The sequence below is a fragment of the Lates calcarifer genome, linkage group LG15 (assembly GCF_001640805.2).
Source record: "Lates calcarifer isolate ASB-BC8 linkage group LG15, TLL_Latcal_v3, whole genome shotgun sequence".
Classification (NCBI taxonomy): Eukaryota; Metazoa; Chordata; class Actinopteri; family Centropomidae; genus Lates; species Lates calcarifer.
In genome coordinates, this window is record NC_066847.1 from 19,095,808 (window position 1) to 19,114,813 (window position 19,006).

The window sequence follows — 19,006 nt, forward strand, 5'->3', positions numbered from 1 at the left end:
ATAGATTTGCATTTATCTCTGCCGGTCTCCTTACACCTGGAGCCAGAAGAATAAAACTCTGTCACTGTCACTCTGTCAAATTCTTCTCTGAAACTCTGTATGCACATAGATAGAAAAAAAAATCATTCTTTTTGCCCAGTTATACAGCTGTGTGTATGCCTGGTTCTGTTTTATAAATCTCATATTATTAGTGACATGTCAATAATTCTGCCTGCTCCATGAGAACAGTAATTTAATAATTCAATACACCTGCAAACCACCATCTCAATCATCATTATTAAAAATCTGAGACTTAATGACTTTATTTATAGCACAGATAGTAAAACATCTTACAAAGTGCTTCACAATAAACAATAAAATGAAAAGAACACTAACACATGGAAATAAAATGATGCCAATGCAAATAAAAGACACAATAAAACAAATTTACCACAGAGAAATAATCAAAATGAAGTTTATAGATGTGGCTCTGTCGCTGTGTAGACTGCAGAACAAACATCAGTGAAACTGGCAGCGAACATGACATTCTGACAGCGCACTCTGTTTTAATAAATACCACATTATGTGTGGGAAGTGGCATTGGTATGTGTGAATCATTTACATACAAACATATTATCAAAGGCAAACTACACAGAATCCTGCTCTGTGAGTTGTACTGCAAGTTTACAAAAAGAATAAGTCCTCATTAACTAGATCCATATCTAAGATGACTCATCAGTGTGTGTGACACAACAGAAATGAGGGAGGGAAGCACTTAATGTAATAAATAAAGTAAATTATAGGTTTACCAGCCACAATGCCATGACCATGTATCAAATCCCTCCGAGCCACAAAATGACAATTTGGGTTCCGTAATTTATAATCATTAGTTTCAGGGTTCAATCTGCAGCATTCATTTTAATCAGTTAATAGGGCACACACACACACACACTGCTACATCTCCAGAGTATTGAAGGATGTGGCCACTGTCATGCACACGCTATAAAGAGAGAGCAATTGAATGTAAGTTTAGGTCTAAGTAACAGGCAGAGAACCCAGCTTACTGGTAAACATCCAAAATTCTTTCCACTTTGTGCCCAATGTGCAGCTGGCTCCCAGTAATGCAGAACACAATTGAAGAATGGAGTGTGGATTATGGAGTGGAGCGCTGGATAGTTAAAGATGCCACGCTACAGGCAGGGCAGCATTTCAATATTTTGCCTCGCTTCCAGCCACATGAGATCAGGGCTCGAGAATGCCACAGAATATGGAAATTAAGATTGTTCGATGGTCAGGCAACTCCGCAAATGAGGGGCTTAATTTGGGAGCAGGAATGCAACAGCGATTCGTCAGTAACCGCAGACGGTGCTCTGGACGGGAGCACGGCTTTAATGGCGCATTTTGATGTCGGTGAAAACAGTTTAGGAAACTCGGCAGAACAAATTTGTTGGCCTTTGCTGTGGTATGAGAATGGGGTCTTCACAGATTGTAGTTTCTCTCGCGCTCACATAGCAGTAAAGACGTCCTTTGCAGTACCTTGCTGAACACCCTTGAGGTTTAATTTGATTGGCCTTGAGACCAGCACCTTGCCAAGTTTGTTCTTTATCTATTTCAAAGAAAAGAGCGATAACTGGATAGGTCTTCTGGGAGGTCTGGCATGGACAGCTTGCATGCATTTCATGGAGGGATCCATGTTTGGGGCATTGCCACTGTCAATCCTGCAGAGACTTACAGTGGGATGTCGTATTGAATAAATGGATAGAATAGGATAAAGTTACTAGATCTCAGAGGGCTACTTGATTTTTAGCCCCTGAACAACAGCCAAGAAACAGCCAGTCACCAAAATCCAGACTGTGCTGCACCACAGGTCAATGTCCAGACACTTTTTTTTCTGATATCGGCAATAAAATCATATTATTCTACTTTTTACTATATGTTTTTATACACTAAACGTGTAAAACTTGTGGAATTTTCCCAAATATGTTTTAGCGAAGTCAAAAAAAAAAAAAGACTCAAAAGATGAACAGCACACTTCAAAAATATTTTCATTTGAGATCGCATTTCTGTTTGTTTTTTAAGATACCGTAGGATGAGTCTGGATGAGTTTGAGCTTCCAGGTCAGTATGAACTTGAACATCAGATGAGCTTTTTGAGTGATCACAAACCTGCCCTCCTACTCATTTCTTGATGAGATGTTGGTTCTTGTGCATAACTCAGACTAAAAAATGCAGTTTGTTCAAAACCCCCCAAAAAAACTAAATAGCGCTATGTCAACATTTTTAATATAATGGAGAAAAGTAATCATTTTCTTAGTGAGAAGCTTAAGACTAAAACCTGAATAGAAAGTTAAAAGAGAATTACAGGGGCGCCACTACAAAAACCCATATAAACTGTTATCATCAATCATCCAGTGACAGTCACCTTTATGTGTGAAATTACCCTGGTGTTTTGAATCAGACGTGCAGGAGCACACATGTACTCAGCAGTGAACTCGTTGGCCTGCTTCATGTGGAACACTGTGTTGTAATTGTGCCACCCAGCTGTCAATCCTTCTACAAACTGACATGATGAAGGAGGACAGATGTTTGTATTTGTGTGTGTGTGTGTGTGTGTGTGTGTAGTTGGCTGTACAGTTGTGACTGACACTGTGAATTGAAATCCACTGCTTAGTTATGGCTCTCTCGAAGATACCGCTACTCCATTAATCTTTTGTAGCTGCTTTTGTTGGGGGCGGGCGACCTTGTGTTCGCACACTCGCCATCACACACACACAGCTTCATTACTGTTAGAAGTCGGTGGTCATGGTTGCTTAACACCGCCGGGCAGAGCCGCAGATGGGCCAATGAATTGATCAGACTAATGAAAAGCTGTGAGGGAGAGCTGTCACACAGCTGCTGCAGAGTCCTCTCCGTCCCTGTCTGATGGTTGGACTGCTGCCAGCGTTGTGTTAATGTGATAGTATGCTGCGTTCACTCTCACTATGCAGCAGGGATAGTTTTCAGTGACGCTCTCATGGTCGGTTACACCATGTAGTTGTATGGTCTGGATAGTGAACTGAGTACAGGTGTTACGTGTCCTCACGTTTTCCTCAGTACAAACAACATTTTCACATTACAGAGAGTAAGAGGCTTTAAAGAAAAAAATATTCTTTCCTTCATCCTCTGGGTTATATTTCATTTTGATGAATGTATGAGACCAAAAAATGCACTATTTTGACTGTATTTTTCACACAGGATCTATTATTAAAAGTGTCTGTAGTTTAATCTTTTTGTCACATCTGTGTAGTGAATTGGCCACATATAGAAAATCCTCTTTAATATGATGCTGATCCATTTGTTTTTCTCAAATCTCTAAGTTTGTACTTGTATCCCTGCCCATATTGTTTCTAAAGACTGTCTTACCCTGCCCCCTCATTCTAATCATTAACATTTGGAGGCTCCTCTTGGTGGGAAAGTCAATGATGGATTTGTTAAGTCTGCTTTTGAGCCTAAGGTCAATAAGCCAGAGGAGGAGAAGATGGATGATTTCGGGAAACTAGCCCCGGTCTCATCCCCTGAAAACTTGATCTGGTCATGATTGTCCACCCTCACTTGCTTGAGTTTCACACTCTTACATAACCTTCCCTCCTGTGTTACATGCTGGAATCGACTACAGCTGAGGGCCAAGGCCATCCATCATGGGCCGAGGCAGTAGTCGGGAAAACAAGTGACTTTTTTGTCTTTAAGTGGGTGTGATGGAAGATGCAAACTGGGTGGATGTCTTAAAGCAGAGCTATTATGTCAAAGCTGAATCCAGCTGAGGTCTGTCAGCTGCTTCTTTTTCTTTCACTCATTGGATGGAGAGTTTAGCCCAACAAAGATGGAGCACAGGGGAATAATGAAAAGAATTTGATGATTCAGGAACCAAATCCATGTCAGCGCAGCGCAGTTCTTTTATTTAATTGTGATGAACAACTGTAGTTTACATGTAAATTGTTTTTTTAGCTCGCTACTTTGAAATTTTTCAGCATTCACGTCCTGCAGTGATATTTCCTCTATGCATGGTACAGAACTTGATGTGTTGCAGGAAGAACCGGCATCTATCAGCAAATGACATGAGATGTGTCCAGATGTGGTCTACCCTCCTGTGCAGCTGGTGTTCAGTATACAGTTATACCCAAAGGGTCAGGAGTGTCACCCCTTCGTCAGACTCTTGTCATCGCACTTCACTGTATTCTTCAGTGGGCCTGCTTTAACCTTGTTCTGAAACAAGAAACACATCCAGAAGTTTCTCAGGCCGTCAGTCGTCTATCCATTTTCTGCTGTTTATCCAGAGAAGGGTTGAGGTGGCAGCAGCTTAAGCCTCTCAGAGAATCACAACCTTAACGTGGTGGAGGGGTTTATGTGTCCTGGTGATCTGGAAGCTGTGTTGTCAGTGGCAAAAGACCCCTATTTTTTTGTTTTAAACACTGAGATGTATCACCTCACGTGGAACAGGGAAACAGGTGCTTCCCACTGTAGTCAGACCTGGTGACTGAGCAGAAGAAGAAGCCCCCCAAAAAATTACATTGTACTGCCACCATTTGGGCCCACCACCTCTCCAAAAAGAATAAGAATTGGGATTGGGTGCTGTGTAAGATGGGTTAAGGCAGGCATTGCATAATCTTGATTTAAAGCTGCATTTATCTTTTTTTGGTCACTTAGGAACAGAACTTCACAACAATCTGATTGCCTCACACACATTCCTGCCTTCTGTGCAACCAATGGGCCTATAAACCCATGCGCTGAAAAATGCTAAAATGCAAAAGGAAACAGAGTCACATGATGATTTGTCTCTTTTTCTTCTTCACAATGAGGGACACCTTCTCATTACTGATAATCATTTGGGCCCATTAGTCATATAAAAATATTGATTAGTGCAGCTTTAAAAAGATAATCAGAACAGAATTCCCATCTGACTTTCTACATAATTAAAATAAATAGGGATCATCAAGAACAAACTCAAACTGTCACTTAATACTCCATGTCACTGAACAGTGCTTGCAAAAAGTAATCCACAGTAGGTATCTGATTTGGTAATCCATCGGTTAATTTATTTTTCCTATCTGGCTTGTTTTCCAGATTTGATAGTTTTATTTAACAGTATAATAGTTTCTGTCTGTCTAATGTGTTCACGTCAGTCAAACATTACTCTTCAAATTGCTCATTGTTCTTCCAAGCAGCTTAAGTATCTTATATGGTGCAGTCCAGTTCCCCAAGGAGCCCTGCAACCACTAAATCAGAATGACATTTCTGCACAGCTGCTTTGTTTGTGTGCTTTCTTTCACCAGCTCAAAAAGAACCAAAGAGGATCTTTGTAGTCTTCAAATCAGCACCTTCACCGTGGTGCTCCTACACTGCAGAGAGGCCCCACTGACTTTCCATTCGACTACAGCCCAGAGAGAATCATGCAGAATCATCAGTGCAGTGGCTGCGGTGTATGTATTGTGTTCAGAAAGAATACTTTTGCTTTTGCGGTCTTACAGTATGTTCCGGTGCATGCTGTTCGCCGAGCTGTCAGAAGTCTTCTGCGGGCCTCATTAAAAACCTCCACATTAAATATAATAGCAGTCGTTACCTGAGCGGAAAAAACCACACGACGTCTGTTGCAGAGATTAATGTTAGTGGTGAAGCTATTTTTGCATTGAGACGTCTCCCTGCTGGCTAATGGGATACAACAGCCTCCGCAGTGGATTTTATAGCTCCATCTGTTCGGACTGTAAGACGGTGGAAGTCGGCATTGGGTTGTCCCAACACATAATTAGCTCCCCGCTAAAGTGACACTCCATGATGAGCCCTTGTGACCTCACACATGGTCAGCAGGTGGACTAACCTGTCTACTTAGCAGAAAATCTGCTACTTGCTAATGTTGCACGCTCTGACTGGTCAAGCGCTCAAGTAGCAGTCAGCTTGTGGTCAGCCCGGGAGTGAAGAACTGTGATTTATTGTAAGGGCACAGCCGGTGTGAGCATTACAGTATTTGGTCTGTGTTTGTATTGCAGGCTGATATTCTGCGGTTAGAAGCAAATCTCTCTAAAAACCAGTGGACAGTCGAAGAAAAATGGCTGGTGACAACTATGGTATAAAATGATCAATGACGACTTCTTCAGATGAGTTACCCTGTTGCCTTATACAGAGAAACCATGGGACATGTTAGTGCATGTTAAAACACTAAAAATAACTGTATAATACTGGGGGGACTGTTTGTGGGACCATCTATTTTCCTCTCTTTTTAACTGAAGAGAGGGTATGTAATAAACCAGAGTTACTCCTGTATACTGTATGTACATACAGACTGTTTTCTTTTTAACATTTAGGAATTCAAAAATAAATTCAAATTGCATGGTCCGTATACTGTTTATGCTGTGTCATCATCACAAATTAAAGAGCACATTAATAATCACATGATTCATAAATGCAAAAAAATATATTTATTAAATATAGTATACCCAAAGCTATGTCATATATTTACAAAGTCTTTAAAAGTCCACTTTATGTTGTAAGCTTCATGTTCCATGCTCCAGTTCCACATTCATTGCTGTTGGCGGTGGTAGTTTTAATGACAGGAATGACGATGAATAGAAGACCTAACGGAGGACAAAACAGGAAAACATAAACACTCAGGGCTAATACAGCTAACTTCCCAGTTTGAGTTTCTGCGTTTTGCTGAGTACAGTATATTGCTGGCTGAAGTCCAGCCACGCGTTCCAGTGCTTGGTATGGAAGGTGTGGAAGGTTTACAACATACGTCACTCAAGCACCCTTGTTTACGTCTGCGATACGTTTTTGCTTGCGCCTTCAGGAGGCTTTTGTTTCCCCCGCACTCATAATAGTGGTCATGTGAAATTTTATTGTTTTGCTTTGACAGACAACTAATGGAGACTTGCAACACACCCTGTCATGAACACCTCCTCTACTTTTGTCACATTAAAATTACATTCCTGTCTATCACACGTGTTAAACATACACTGTTGTATGCATATAACCAAACATTAAAGCACTAGTAGAGTATATTAAAGTGTTGAATTCCAAATATGTAAATTGAACAATGGCACTTCAAGAAGCCATCAACTAAACAAAGATTTGGAGTGGAGAATCATGGAGTTTGAATTTAAAATGATACACAGGTAGCGTCCCTGGAATTGTTTGAATTTTAAGCCTTTTTTTTTTATTTTTCAAAATAATGAATCAATGAAAATCAATGAATGAATGAACTGTAGTTCTCACCTCACCTGAAGAGCATCAGGGCAAATACATTCTCAGTTCTCACTGAAATGGGCCCCCGAGTCACTGGCAGGTGTCAAATCTATCTCCATCACCAGTCCATTAAGTTTTCCACTCATCCTCCTGATGTGCAGCCTGCTCTTAACAAATGCCATCGCTGGAGGGTAGAAGTCTTTGGAGCTCCTCTTCCTCAAACTTTGATATTTCTGGACTTCTTCTCCATGTCTGCGCCTGTACTGGGCAGGCGGGAGGCCGTGATGTTCAGGTGAAATGGTTGATTCCACTGCCATGGCTTTTAACAAGCAGAAATAAACCACTCACATCTGAACGCGCTCTCGTTTGTGTCTGTTGTTTAAACAGGACTGTACAGCCTGTCATGCAGTGTCTGGAGTGGAGTGAAGAAACAGTGCTGTTGCGAGCCAAGCGCTCAGCGGTCAAAGTCTTGTGTTTATTAAGTATGCTGACGCCACCAGTGCTCTTATCCTCTGTCTCAAGTTTATAAGACACCTGTGAGTGCTAGGGCCCAATAGAATTGTATTTTATCACATCGTCTTTCTGACGTCTGTTCTTTTGTCAGTGATAACCATATATCACCTTTACTCTCCAAATATGGTCATGCTGCAGTTTTCCTATTATGATTTTTTTTTCTGAAATCTTCCCACTTATTGTTCAATGGATGACCTTTTTTGGAATCATATGCAAGATGCAGATTCAGAGTGACTGGCAGCAGTTTGCAGACATGTTGCAGTATGGAGCACCGGACTAAACATTAGGGTATTTGTTTTGTGTCGTCCGTTTGATGAAGTGGGACTTGCAGGCTAGGTCAACTGGCAACTCTAAATTGCCCACAGGTGAAGATTGGTCATCTCCACAGCCTCCTGTCCACCATGAAGACCTTGAAACAAACGCACAAGATACAAAACCAACCACGTCGTTCACACGTCTACGAAGGAAACAAACACACTGAAGGAGACAGAGACAAGCACAGCATGAACACCAGGGAGAGCGAGATGGATGAGGAAGAGGCTGGGCTCCTGGAGGACGAAGATCCAGATCCGAAACATCTGGAATGAGGCACTGACAGCAAAGGGAGAGAAAGGGAAAGAGAGAGAGGGAGAAAGAGTTTACAGTTATCTCCTGACAACATGGACTACATGCATGTGCCAGCAGGAGAATGGTAACAATTACAAGTCCTGAAGTAATCAAAGAATAAGCCACTATCTTGACATTAAAACCTGTGGATGAGTTTTAAGTTTTGATTTAAAGGCCTAAATGGAGTCAGTGAGTCACTATGGAGGTTGCTCCTGTTTCTGAGAGTGAAGCGCATGGGATGGAATATAAGGTTTAAGGTGATCAGACAGGAACGAAGGGACACTCCCATTAAGGATCTTGTTTGTCATGAGAAGCACCTTAACCCTTTCTTTTGTGCTCTTAGACTGCTTCACTGTGGCATTACATGGATTACGATGTTGCTAAAACTAGCGGTGGAGCGTGTTTCTCCCCCCGTGATGCCAGCACCCGGAGATTAGCCGTCAGTTGAACCTTCTCCTCTGTTTGGTTTACACTTCTAATGTGTTCTGCACCAGTATCCTGTTTCAAAAGAGAAATACATCAAATTAAACAGGTAATGTGCTGTTTCATGAGGACTTTAAAAGGCCGTGTCAAAGAAGTGCTCATGCATCATTAGGAAGGTGCCACGCATCATTATGAGACTTTAAAACATGGGAGTAACAGAGCATAAACACAAAGGGATGTGATGACAGCGCCAGGAAAATTTTTCACCTATCAATGGTCGTTTTTTTTTTTTTTTTTTTCTTCTCTCTTTCCCCCCGAGGCTTCTCATTCCTTGTGCTGTTAAAGATGAGAAGTGGTGGGAGTTGAAGAGGGCAGCAATGGAGACAAGTTGAGCTCCTTGCCACTCTTTCTCCTCATGCTCGCAGGACAAACTGCTCTTGGGAGACAGAGATCAGTAAATCAAGCCGAGAGAAATCTGGCAGAGGAGGAAGGGAGAAAATCTTCAAAGGCTGCCTGAGGAAGAACATTAAGATAACGAAATAATCCATCAGGAATCAGAGAATGTGATGAAAGTGGTGTTTCGGTTTTATTTAGTTTCCCAGAGAGCTTAGTCATGTGCTGTTGCTTTGCAGGTATCTTATGTGAATGCTTTAAGTGAAAATTGCAACCAGGAATGTTTTTTCCTTTTTTAAACCAGAGGAGTGTCTCATTGCCTGAGGCGAGCCAAGACCCTGTCATGGCCTTTATGACTCTTACCTTTATCAGTCCCAAAATCCTGAAGTGGTTGTGGGCTTTGGGTCTGTAATGAGCAAATGTAAGTGCATTATAATCCCATGGTTCCTTCATGCTGAGCGGAAAAATCCACTAACGGATCAATGTGTGGGGGCCAGTGACGGATATATCGCAAGTCCATGGATGAGAAAAAGGGCACCCTTTTTCCTGGCTTATGAAAGAGGAGCGGTGAAGGAGAGGAAAAGAAGGCCACAATGTTTCCTCCCTCAAAATGTGTTAAGTGAAAGCTCACATAAATCCCCTTGAAAGTGGATTAGCAAAAATATCTTTTCCTCTTAGGTTTCATTCAGACAGGAGCCGGTCTTGAAAAAAGGGGTGTCCTTATCTAAACATTGGACAGAATCTTATTAATCAAAGGCAGCAGTGCGCGAAACATAAGTCTAGGTTTTGGCCTAGTGTAGCATGGTAAAAGTCACTCGCTTTTCACAGTTTCCACCCAAACAGTGGAAGCTGGCACCACGCTATAGGAAAGCTCAATTATAATATCAGGTTGGATGTTATTACTGTTGATTATGTGCTTTTGAAGATCTGACTTGCCCCTGAGTTCACTTCCTCTCCTCTTCCCTGGTTGAGACGTGCTCTTTGAAATCGAACTCACCTTGGAGGTTAATGAATCACCGGCCTGGTGCCCTGTTTTATTTTCACCCTTGTCCTTTGTCACATCGACACACACACATACATACACGCTGACTAACACTGGATTTGAGCCTCACATGTGTAGTTTAGGAGATTGGGATGCCCGTTAGAGTTGGTTTTTTCAATCACAGGCACCCCCACAAACCAGGAGTGTGTGTTTTCTTAACCCCTGTCATGTTCATTTCAAATAAACTCAAACATTGCCTGAGTTAGTGTATGCTTGTATAAAATCTGACATACTCATTATATCCTACAGAGGAAAAAGACTCCATATGTAGACATTACAAGTATGATGTTAATGTCTGTACTAAATTTGTTAATAGAATAAAATAGTACTTTATTGATCTTTGACAGGAAATTGCTTACTTTTGGTTTAGCAGGCCTTTCAGGCTGCTTTTCCTCCTCCTGAAAAAATAGAAATAAATAAATATATATGTATTTAATCATATTTTGTTGAATATAGTATCTGCAAATAAAGGATGTTCTCAGAGTTCTCCACAGCTTCTCTTTACATGACAGGATAACTGAGTACTTTGTCTCTCTTTTTGGAAATATTGAGTCCTTTGCCAGTTCCCAATGGTTTAGTCCAGTAGGGGTGTACAGGATGTTTGACATTGGCACTGAACAGCTAGCTTGTTTTCTTAGGGAAACATGTTTGATAGAGCCCCCTTTTAAGTCTCCAGCAAGGGAGAGTTTAGCTGTCATGTATGATTAGCCTGCAGCTCAGTCTGGTTCCAACATATCCCACGTCTTTAAGAAGGATGGATGCAGACTTCAAAATGACAAGGAAAATGGTTGCCAGATTTGTCTGGTGTTAAGACACTAAAAGTGTGTGAGAAAATAATTTCTTAGGACTAGGGGGAAAAAGAATCTCTTGAGAAAGACACAATTGGCTTGTTCATCTCAAGCCGGGCCTCCATTTAGCCTTGAGCAAGGACATCTGGTCACTTAAGTGGTTTTCAGTACATCCTAGCTGACACACACACACACACACACACACACACACATCAGCAAAGCTTCTCTTAATGTTCATATGCTTGACTTATGTTTGCTTTACCCCTGGCTTGTGGTTTTGCAACATTTTCATTTTCAGCATCGGTGGCAGAGAGGACATGCTTCAGTGCAACATTGTCAGCAGAGATTTCATGTTGTACTCAGACATCTAATAGTGGGCTGTATTTTGATAAGTTTCTCATATCAGATATTCAGTTTCCCATACCAAATACATTAAAGTGTCTGGGGGTATTTTAACTACTGAAAAAATCTGAGAAATGTACTGTATTCAATTTCCTGCTGTATATTTTACCAGTTTCTCACAGGTATAAGATGAGTTTTCATAGTCATTCATCAACAACAATTATAAATGGTCCGATGCAAAATTTTGTCTTTTGTTCATCTTCAGAAACAGATAAACCAAAATGTTACATGTGGCCCGACAGCTGCAACATCTGCAGATCCATGCCCAACAAGAATGTTCCTGTACATTATGATCTTGGTTATCCGAGGAGGCTTTTGCCCACATTTTACGGCAGTGACTTATGTGTTGTTACAGATGCCTCCGCAGCATAAGTGACTGCAGCTAAGCGGTGCTGAGTGTAGGGGCTTTAGACCAGATTTGATTTGTCTTTTTTAAGAGTCCACTCTGTGGATCTTTCCCACAGAAAGGTGGTGTAAGTTTTGCTGCAGTTGCTTAGCAACGCTTTTCCATTTTTTTGCCCCACAACTAAAAAATCTGCAGCTCCCTACGATGCAAAGAACCTCAAGTACCCCAAACCCACATCTCCTGCTCTGCTTTGCAGTGCCTTGGCACAAGCCCAGGAAGCAGGCAGTTGACCTGGGTCATTACAGGGTGTTTATGACCCAGGGAGAGCAGCTGAGGGCCCCTGCTCTGTGAATATGTGCATCCTTGAGAATGTGGGCCCTGCTGTGCTGCTAATGGGCCCTATCCAAGATGCCCCTCAACCCCCCTCGCTACCCGTCTCACTGAAGAGGTGGGTTACTACGTCTTCTGATATCAGATCTCTAGTGCTCTGAATTCCTCCAGAGCCTGCAATGAATCCCCTCATCAAGAGGGATGTGCGGTTGAGAGTGCAAACCAAAAGAAAAAAAAAACTCTCAGTGTTTAGTAAATAATTGCAAACAGAAACAGACGTTGTACTACAATTTACTTACATTACCACCATCACCGTTGCCTCACAGTAGAGTGATGAAATAGGATGGTCTGGTGGAAACACTATGGTACGAATAACAAAGAGCTTGTTGCATCACTGGGCTGTGCTATGGTGTATCTGATTCCTATTGTCTTTTTATTTAGCCCCATAATGTGCCATTTCAACCATGTGTAATTATTCCTACCTCTTATGACTTAAAAAACTCTTTTAAGTCAGTACAAATGAAAAACGGCAAAGGTAGTTGTGTGTGGAATGAAAAAAGAGAGCTTTAGAGAGAGTTCTGTGTACTTTCACATCCCCACACACTGTATCTTATTTTTTTCAGGTTGCTGTGTGGGCCAACGATGGGGATGCAGTGTTCATCCGAGAATTCACTCTGATTCGACGAGACCACCTCCCAGAGGAGCCTCTCCATGACAGCAGCCAAAAACCAGAAGACCCGGTAAGTTCCTGATCAGAAAACACTGCACAATGGTGATTTCCCCCAGTCTGCCTTTTAATTTCAAACATAAACCTGTGTTATTCCAACTATTCTTTTATAACCTTCAGAAAAAATAAATTGAAATGTCAGGTAAAACTAAATCAGCCAATAAATCTGTTGCAGTGTCTTTACGTAAGGCACCAGAGGAGTGAAAAATCAGCCATATTGCACCTTAGTAATGAATACAAGTGAATGATGATCGTGGGCCATTGGGAGTGGAGGTGTAATCTGACTGTGGGCTGACGTAGCTTGATGTGAACCAGGGCAGCACATGCAAACACACAACACACACACATGTTGCACGTTCCAGGGTGGGGTAGGGTTTTACTCCCACTCTGTCATCACCTTTTGATGAGACATGACTCCTGGCCGTAGCAGTTTCTTTAAGTCGATCTCTCACCCAGATGTTTTATCTAATTGGGTGGGAGGTAGGGCTGAGCTGCTTTTGTCACAGAAATGCTCGCCTATCTCATCATTCCTTTGTGATGGGATTGGTCATGGAGCAATTTTAGAGGAATCTGTTAAAATTGATCAAAGGTTTTGGAACAGTATTACGGGAAGGCTATCTTGAGGTGAATTATAACGTTGCACTTTTCTGTATGCTGTGAGGGCATTACGTAATTGAGCTGACCATACTGCACTGAACCATATACTATATATGACCTCAGCAGTAAGGTGAAAGGTGGCTATGCACCTTTCACAAGCTTTCACGCTTGAATAAACGACCCTTTGACCTTAGCATATAGATTATTCAGCAACCCTCCACACCCTTTGATCAAATAAAGTGACATTTCTTTTGAAACAACAGATCTGCTTGAACTCCACATTGTACTTTAAAGCTCAAGGATCAAGAGGGCTTATGTGAACGCTCACATGTGCAGGATAGCCTTACAGATCAGTGGTGGCAGGGGTCATTTTCAGTTTTAGGAGGGTATCAGAGATCATTCTGGACACAATTTCTTTCAGAGAAATATTTTTTTTCTTATTAAGAGATATTCATGTTAACTTTGCCCTACCTAGTAAGATAAAGTCATGTATATTTGAAAATATTTTTGGTTTTCCTTTGCTTTTAACTTGCTCTTTTATATCTCTAAGGCAGACTTTATGGAAAAACCATATAAAAACTCTATTAGAATTTAAATGTCATTATACATGCTTACAATACTGTAGTTAGAAACCACAAATAGCTATCTTTACAGTATTTGGATTTCATATTGTAACCAAGCAGCAGTGAGATTTATGATGCTCTGACCTCAAGCAAATTTTTGAATTTGCATCAGCTAGTTTTTGAGCGATTTTCAAACCAAACATTACAGAGGCGGTATTTATATATCCACTCCCACATACTGTAATCATGCCATCGAAGCCTCAGTTGCTCTTTATGGGTTTCATTAGAATGTCTTTGGTTGCATGATTTTTGCCATCAACACACAGGTGCAAATAAGGTGCACTGGTAGTGACAGGACATCTGATTTTACTGTGAATTAAATGAATGAGTTGAATAAGAAGATTGATACCACACTCACGCTGTACCTGTCCATTAAATGTGAAGCTACGGCCAGCAGCCAGTTAGCTTAGCATAGCAGAAAGACTGGAAACAGTGAGCCCAAAGCACTTGGTTCCAAAATAGTGCTAGTCTGGAACAAAAACCTCTGTTTATTTTTTTTGTTTTTGTATGGATTGAACAATTTTCAGTCTTTATGCTAAGCTAAGCTAATGGCCAGACGTCAAAGGTGGTATCAATCTTGTCATCAGTGAGAAAATGAACTGGCATTTCTCCCAAATGTTGGACCATTCCTTTAGATAGCTACTAATTGGCTAAACATTTCTACCTTTAAAGGACAACACGTTATCTCGTTATCTCGTTTTAAGGCTGAGATACGTTATCACGTTATCTCAGCCTTAAAATTGTCAGTGTGCTCTGTAATATTTGGATCTGTCTGTTTGTAAGAAGCATAAGAAAAAGCTGCAGCTTTAAAATGTGATGCCGTGACAAAGCAGAGGCGTTAAAGATGACTGACAGAATCTAGGATGACTTTTACAGGATATCCACGGTCGGAAGAGCATTATTAGCAGTAAAACTGGATGTAAAAGTCTGCAAGTATTATCTCATATTTATTTGAATGACAGAAGAGAAAAAAGTGACTCTTAAACTGAATGGCATTTCTTGTCTTTTGTTACATGTATGCTGCTAACATGTATTCACATGTGAAGACCACAGACTCCCAGGAGCCACACTTGTGATTCCTCTCAGCACTCAGCTGGTTTTGGTCTCTGTAGTGCCTGTAGCACTGTTCTATGTTGGATCTTGGTTCAATATTAAGTTTGATTCGAAGCCAAGACAAGCGCAGCTTAATTAGCAAGCAACCCAGGAGGCAGATCTCAAAGTGTATTCGCTTTCTCTTGTTTAACTTCACGGGTATGTGCCAGGGTCGGTTGGTGGGCAGTGAGACTGACCTCCCCAGCACCCTTTACCCTATCCCCCTAAGAGGGCCACAGATGAATTGTTCTCTCTGAAGGAAAGTGTTTTTCCTGGCAGCCTCAGCACAAGCTCCTTCGATGGAATAGAGCTGTCTAAAACAGCTAAGGCCTAACATACCTTTCTAAATTAACCCATATTTATTGTGTGATGGCAAGCAGGTACTGTAGAGCTTCAACAATGTCAGCATTCATAAACAAATATTGAATAAGTTTATTGGGTTGAGAAGTTCTTGAATCAAAGTGTGCGGGGGGTCTGATGGCTGAAATGTTGGCTGCTGAGTCTGAGAAAATCTTTCTTTCACTGTAACAAGACTGAATGAGTAAGACTGTGAAGATAAACAGAAAAGCTGCTCATAAATCTAGCTACGACTATTCCCACTCGTTGTTTGGCCATGAATGAACTTTTCCAGCATGTTAGTTTGATCTGCTGCAGAGAGAGAGCTGTAACTCACTCAAAATATGTTTTAAAATAGTGATAAACACTGCTAAGTTTTGTTAAATTATCAGATTTATTTAATTGTGGAGAGAGAGAGAGCCAGTCTGTAATTGTTCACCTCTGGAAAGTTTAAACTTTAAAGGTTAAAGTGGAGTTTGAAACTCAATCTCTTGAGAAGCTTCTGTTCCAAAGGCGGTGCGCAGGTGGCAGCTACTACTCAACCTCGGGCTGACTGACAGAGAACAAGAAAAAGAAAAGGGGGACAGAGAACAAGTATTGTAAACTGCTAATCATTGTCAGAAAGTGAAATGGAGATTTTGGATGGAAGAGAAAGAAACAGCCTTTGGACAAAAGAGGAGAAAGGAGATAGAGACACACCACACGGTTTTCTCCTCAGTCAGCTGCCGTCTAGACGGCAAATATGATCATCCTGTCAACAGGCAACTTTAAAGTGGGTTACTGAAAGGTGATCCTTCATTTACCAGATGAGTGTGTGTGTGTGTGTGTGTGTGAGTTTCTAGTTGTATTTATGAGATAGTGAATTTTCCTACCAGCCGGACTGATTTCAGTAACTGTATGTAAGCGATTCCATGTATGCTACTAGCTTTAAACATGTCTATTTGTGCTTTGGCACTCAGTCTATTCACAAAACTTTTTAGACTCGTCAAAAGATTATCATCTACATGAAAACATATTATCTCACTTTTTGTCACAGAAACAAATATGAACAGTAACATCAGATTCCCTTTAAAGCTACATTACTAGATTGTTTGGCCTCTTGTAGACAGAGTTGCCTGTTTACACATTCAGTGCACATGACACCATGTATTTGGACATGTGTTTCTGGCCACCTGATGACTCTAAGTGCAGTATTTAGACTCTTTTTGGCACTGCTTTGATCTCTCACAGTTCTTGAGAGAGATTTAACAGCTAAATGCTTCACTTTGTTGCACAGGTAAGATTTCTGCTGTTTGGTGCTGGACAGGTAGCGCACATTTGGTTCTTTGGAGCTTTTCACACAGCTGGGAACAAGGCTGATGAGAGCAGAATACCAAAACAATGAGGAAAATGGCGAATTCTTTGTGGCTCAGTCACTGTGAGAGGAACCCTTCACATTTTGCATTGTCATTTGATCAGTGTAATAGATTTTGATTAGTGCAGCTTTATTGTTTAAAAAAAAAAGCATAAACTCAAATACCTGCTTATATTGCAATACCTTACTTGGGCTCTAATAAAGAATCTACATACCCTTAGCAAAGAAAAGGGCACACAAACTGTACATGTAGAAGCAATAGAGACTTTAAAAAAGTAGACAGAGTAGGCTACTTCTCATTAGTTCTTTTGCCCTGTAAACCACTTTATGCTGCACTGAGGGTCAGGATGCACTGATTGCTGCTCTGCGTCACATTTTGTCTTAACAACACCAAGAACAGCCAGGATATTATGGGTTGTGACAGTTAAGTGGTGGTAATGACCGTCTTTAGAGCCCCACTCTACAGTAATGATCTGAGGCCCGGTGTGAGGACACTTCCACTTTGCTTGTCTTTACATGTTTCATGGAATGGCGATTTCATCTTCTTGCGCTGTTGTTTTATTTTTTCACCTTTTCTCCCTCTCATCTTTTTGTTCGATGTTGGATGTTTTGTTAGATGTCTCTTCCTCTTTGCCCTCTGCCTCTCTCACTTCATCACATGCCAAGCAATCCGGGCCTTAATGTTTTTACATGCTCAATTGCACTTCAGGCAGCAACAGTCAGGGGCATTCTTTTTTTTCCCCTTTTTGAAAACCTTCAGGGTGAACAAGTGCTGAGACGGTTCCGCCTTTTGGCAGGGTGTCAGGGTTCGGAGTAATTGGGGTTGGGCGAGCGAGGCCAAGGGCCAGTCGGGGTGGCAAGCAGGGGGGAGCACTCAGTGGTCCAGGCAGCAGCAGTTTGCAGAGAGAGGGAGGCCCAACGCTCAGCTGCACGCTAACTTGACAGCTGTGTTTTGCATGTTGCGCCAGGTGGAAAGGGCAACGGTCTTGCACAATTGAACACTTCATTTGTCTTCATTAAAAGGATGGGCATGTTAGTTTTGGCAGTCAGAGAGGATGTTTAAGACTCAAGTTTTTTTCCATTACGTGCTGTGCCCCCTGGTGCTAACACCACTTCAAGTTAAAGCTTTACCTTTAGTTTCCACCCCATGAATTTTTGACCACTAGTAGTGCTGTTGAGCTAAGTTTTAAAGAGTGGGCCCCAGTTTTGTTTGCATCCCTTGGATGATTTTACACTATTCCACAGACTGATGGTTTGTGGCTTCAACATGCTTAGACATATAGTAATGTAACATAGGTTTCAAATTCTTCCAAACTTATCAGCTTTGCAAATTATATTAGTGGAAAATATACTTATTTGCTATCTTGCTTAGAGTTAGATGAGAAGATTGATATCACACTCATGTCTATGCAGAAAATATGCAGCTGGATGCAGCAGATGGCTAGCTTAGCTTAGCATAAAGAGTGCATAAATGACAATTAGATGCTTTTGTGCCAAACTGTTCCTTGACTGGGACCACTAACCTCCTGGAGTCTCTGCTGGTTGTGTCGCAACTCGATGCAGAGATAGTTGTCCTCATGTGTGTCTCATTTTTTATTGATTAAAAACTCATAAATACACAGCATGCAGGGACACTAAGGCGGAGGTGGAGCAGAGAAACACCCACTGGCATGCTTCCATGTAGAGCTTTGAAGCATAATTTTTCATACAGTTCCCACTCATCTCTATTCCGTCTTAATAAAAAGCACCATGTGTCCCATCACTATCTTTTGAAATCATTGTTTTTGCTCATATTTATTCAGTATCAGACTTGTTTTCTTTAGAGAAATGAAATTCTCTGGATTCATCCACATTATACTGAGTTGTTTATTAGAAACACTGACTCTATGTGAAGCTGCTCACGTTGTAGCTGGATTGGAAAACCTTGGGTCCAAACAGCAAGTTAATAACTGCTTTCGTGACGCCAGTTAGCCGTGAATGCCAGTGTTTGTTTTTGCATAGCCAGCAATCTGAAAGATACCCTGACTCTGTTGAAATTTGTTTGTGAGACAGACCAGGACAACAGTTTGTTTTTTGCACTAGAATTGATGCCCATTGTGCATTTTAAACAAGAAAAAGAAAGGACTGAACAGGCAAGCTGTGATTTAGGAGACTTTCGCCTTCTTGACTTGTTCGCCTTGGCTGCCTGACTGGTGTTTGGCACATGTGAGTGCTGTTTGGAGCATTGGTTCCAGTGCTCTT

General features: G+C 41.3%; 1 protein-coding gene across 5 annotated transcripts in view; it reads left to right on the forward strand.

Annotated features, from left to right (window-relative positions):
• The window catches only part of LOC108892918 (ADAMTS-like protein 1), a 90,855-nt gene that overhangs the window by 21,611 nt on the left and 50,238 nt on the right, over window positions 1-19,006 (forward strand). For all 5 annotated transcript variants that reach the window (XM_018690735.2, XM_051076116.1, XM_018690741.2 and 2 more), the window contains exon 2: window positions 12,660-12,776. In XM_018690735.2, the coding sequence (XP_018546251.1) occupies window positions 12,660-12,776 (117 nt within the window). The remainder of the gene's footprint in view (window positions 1-12,659; window positions 12,777-19,006) is intronic.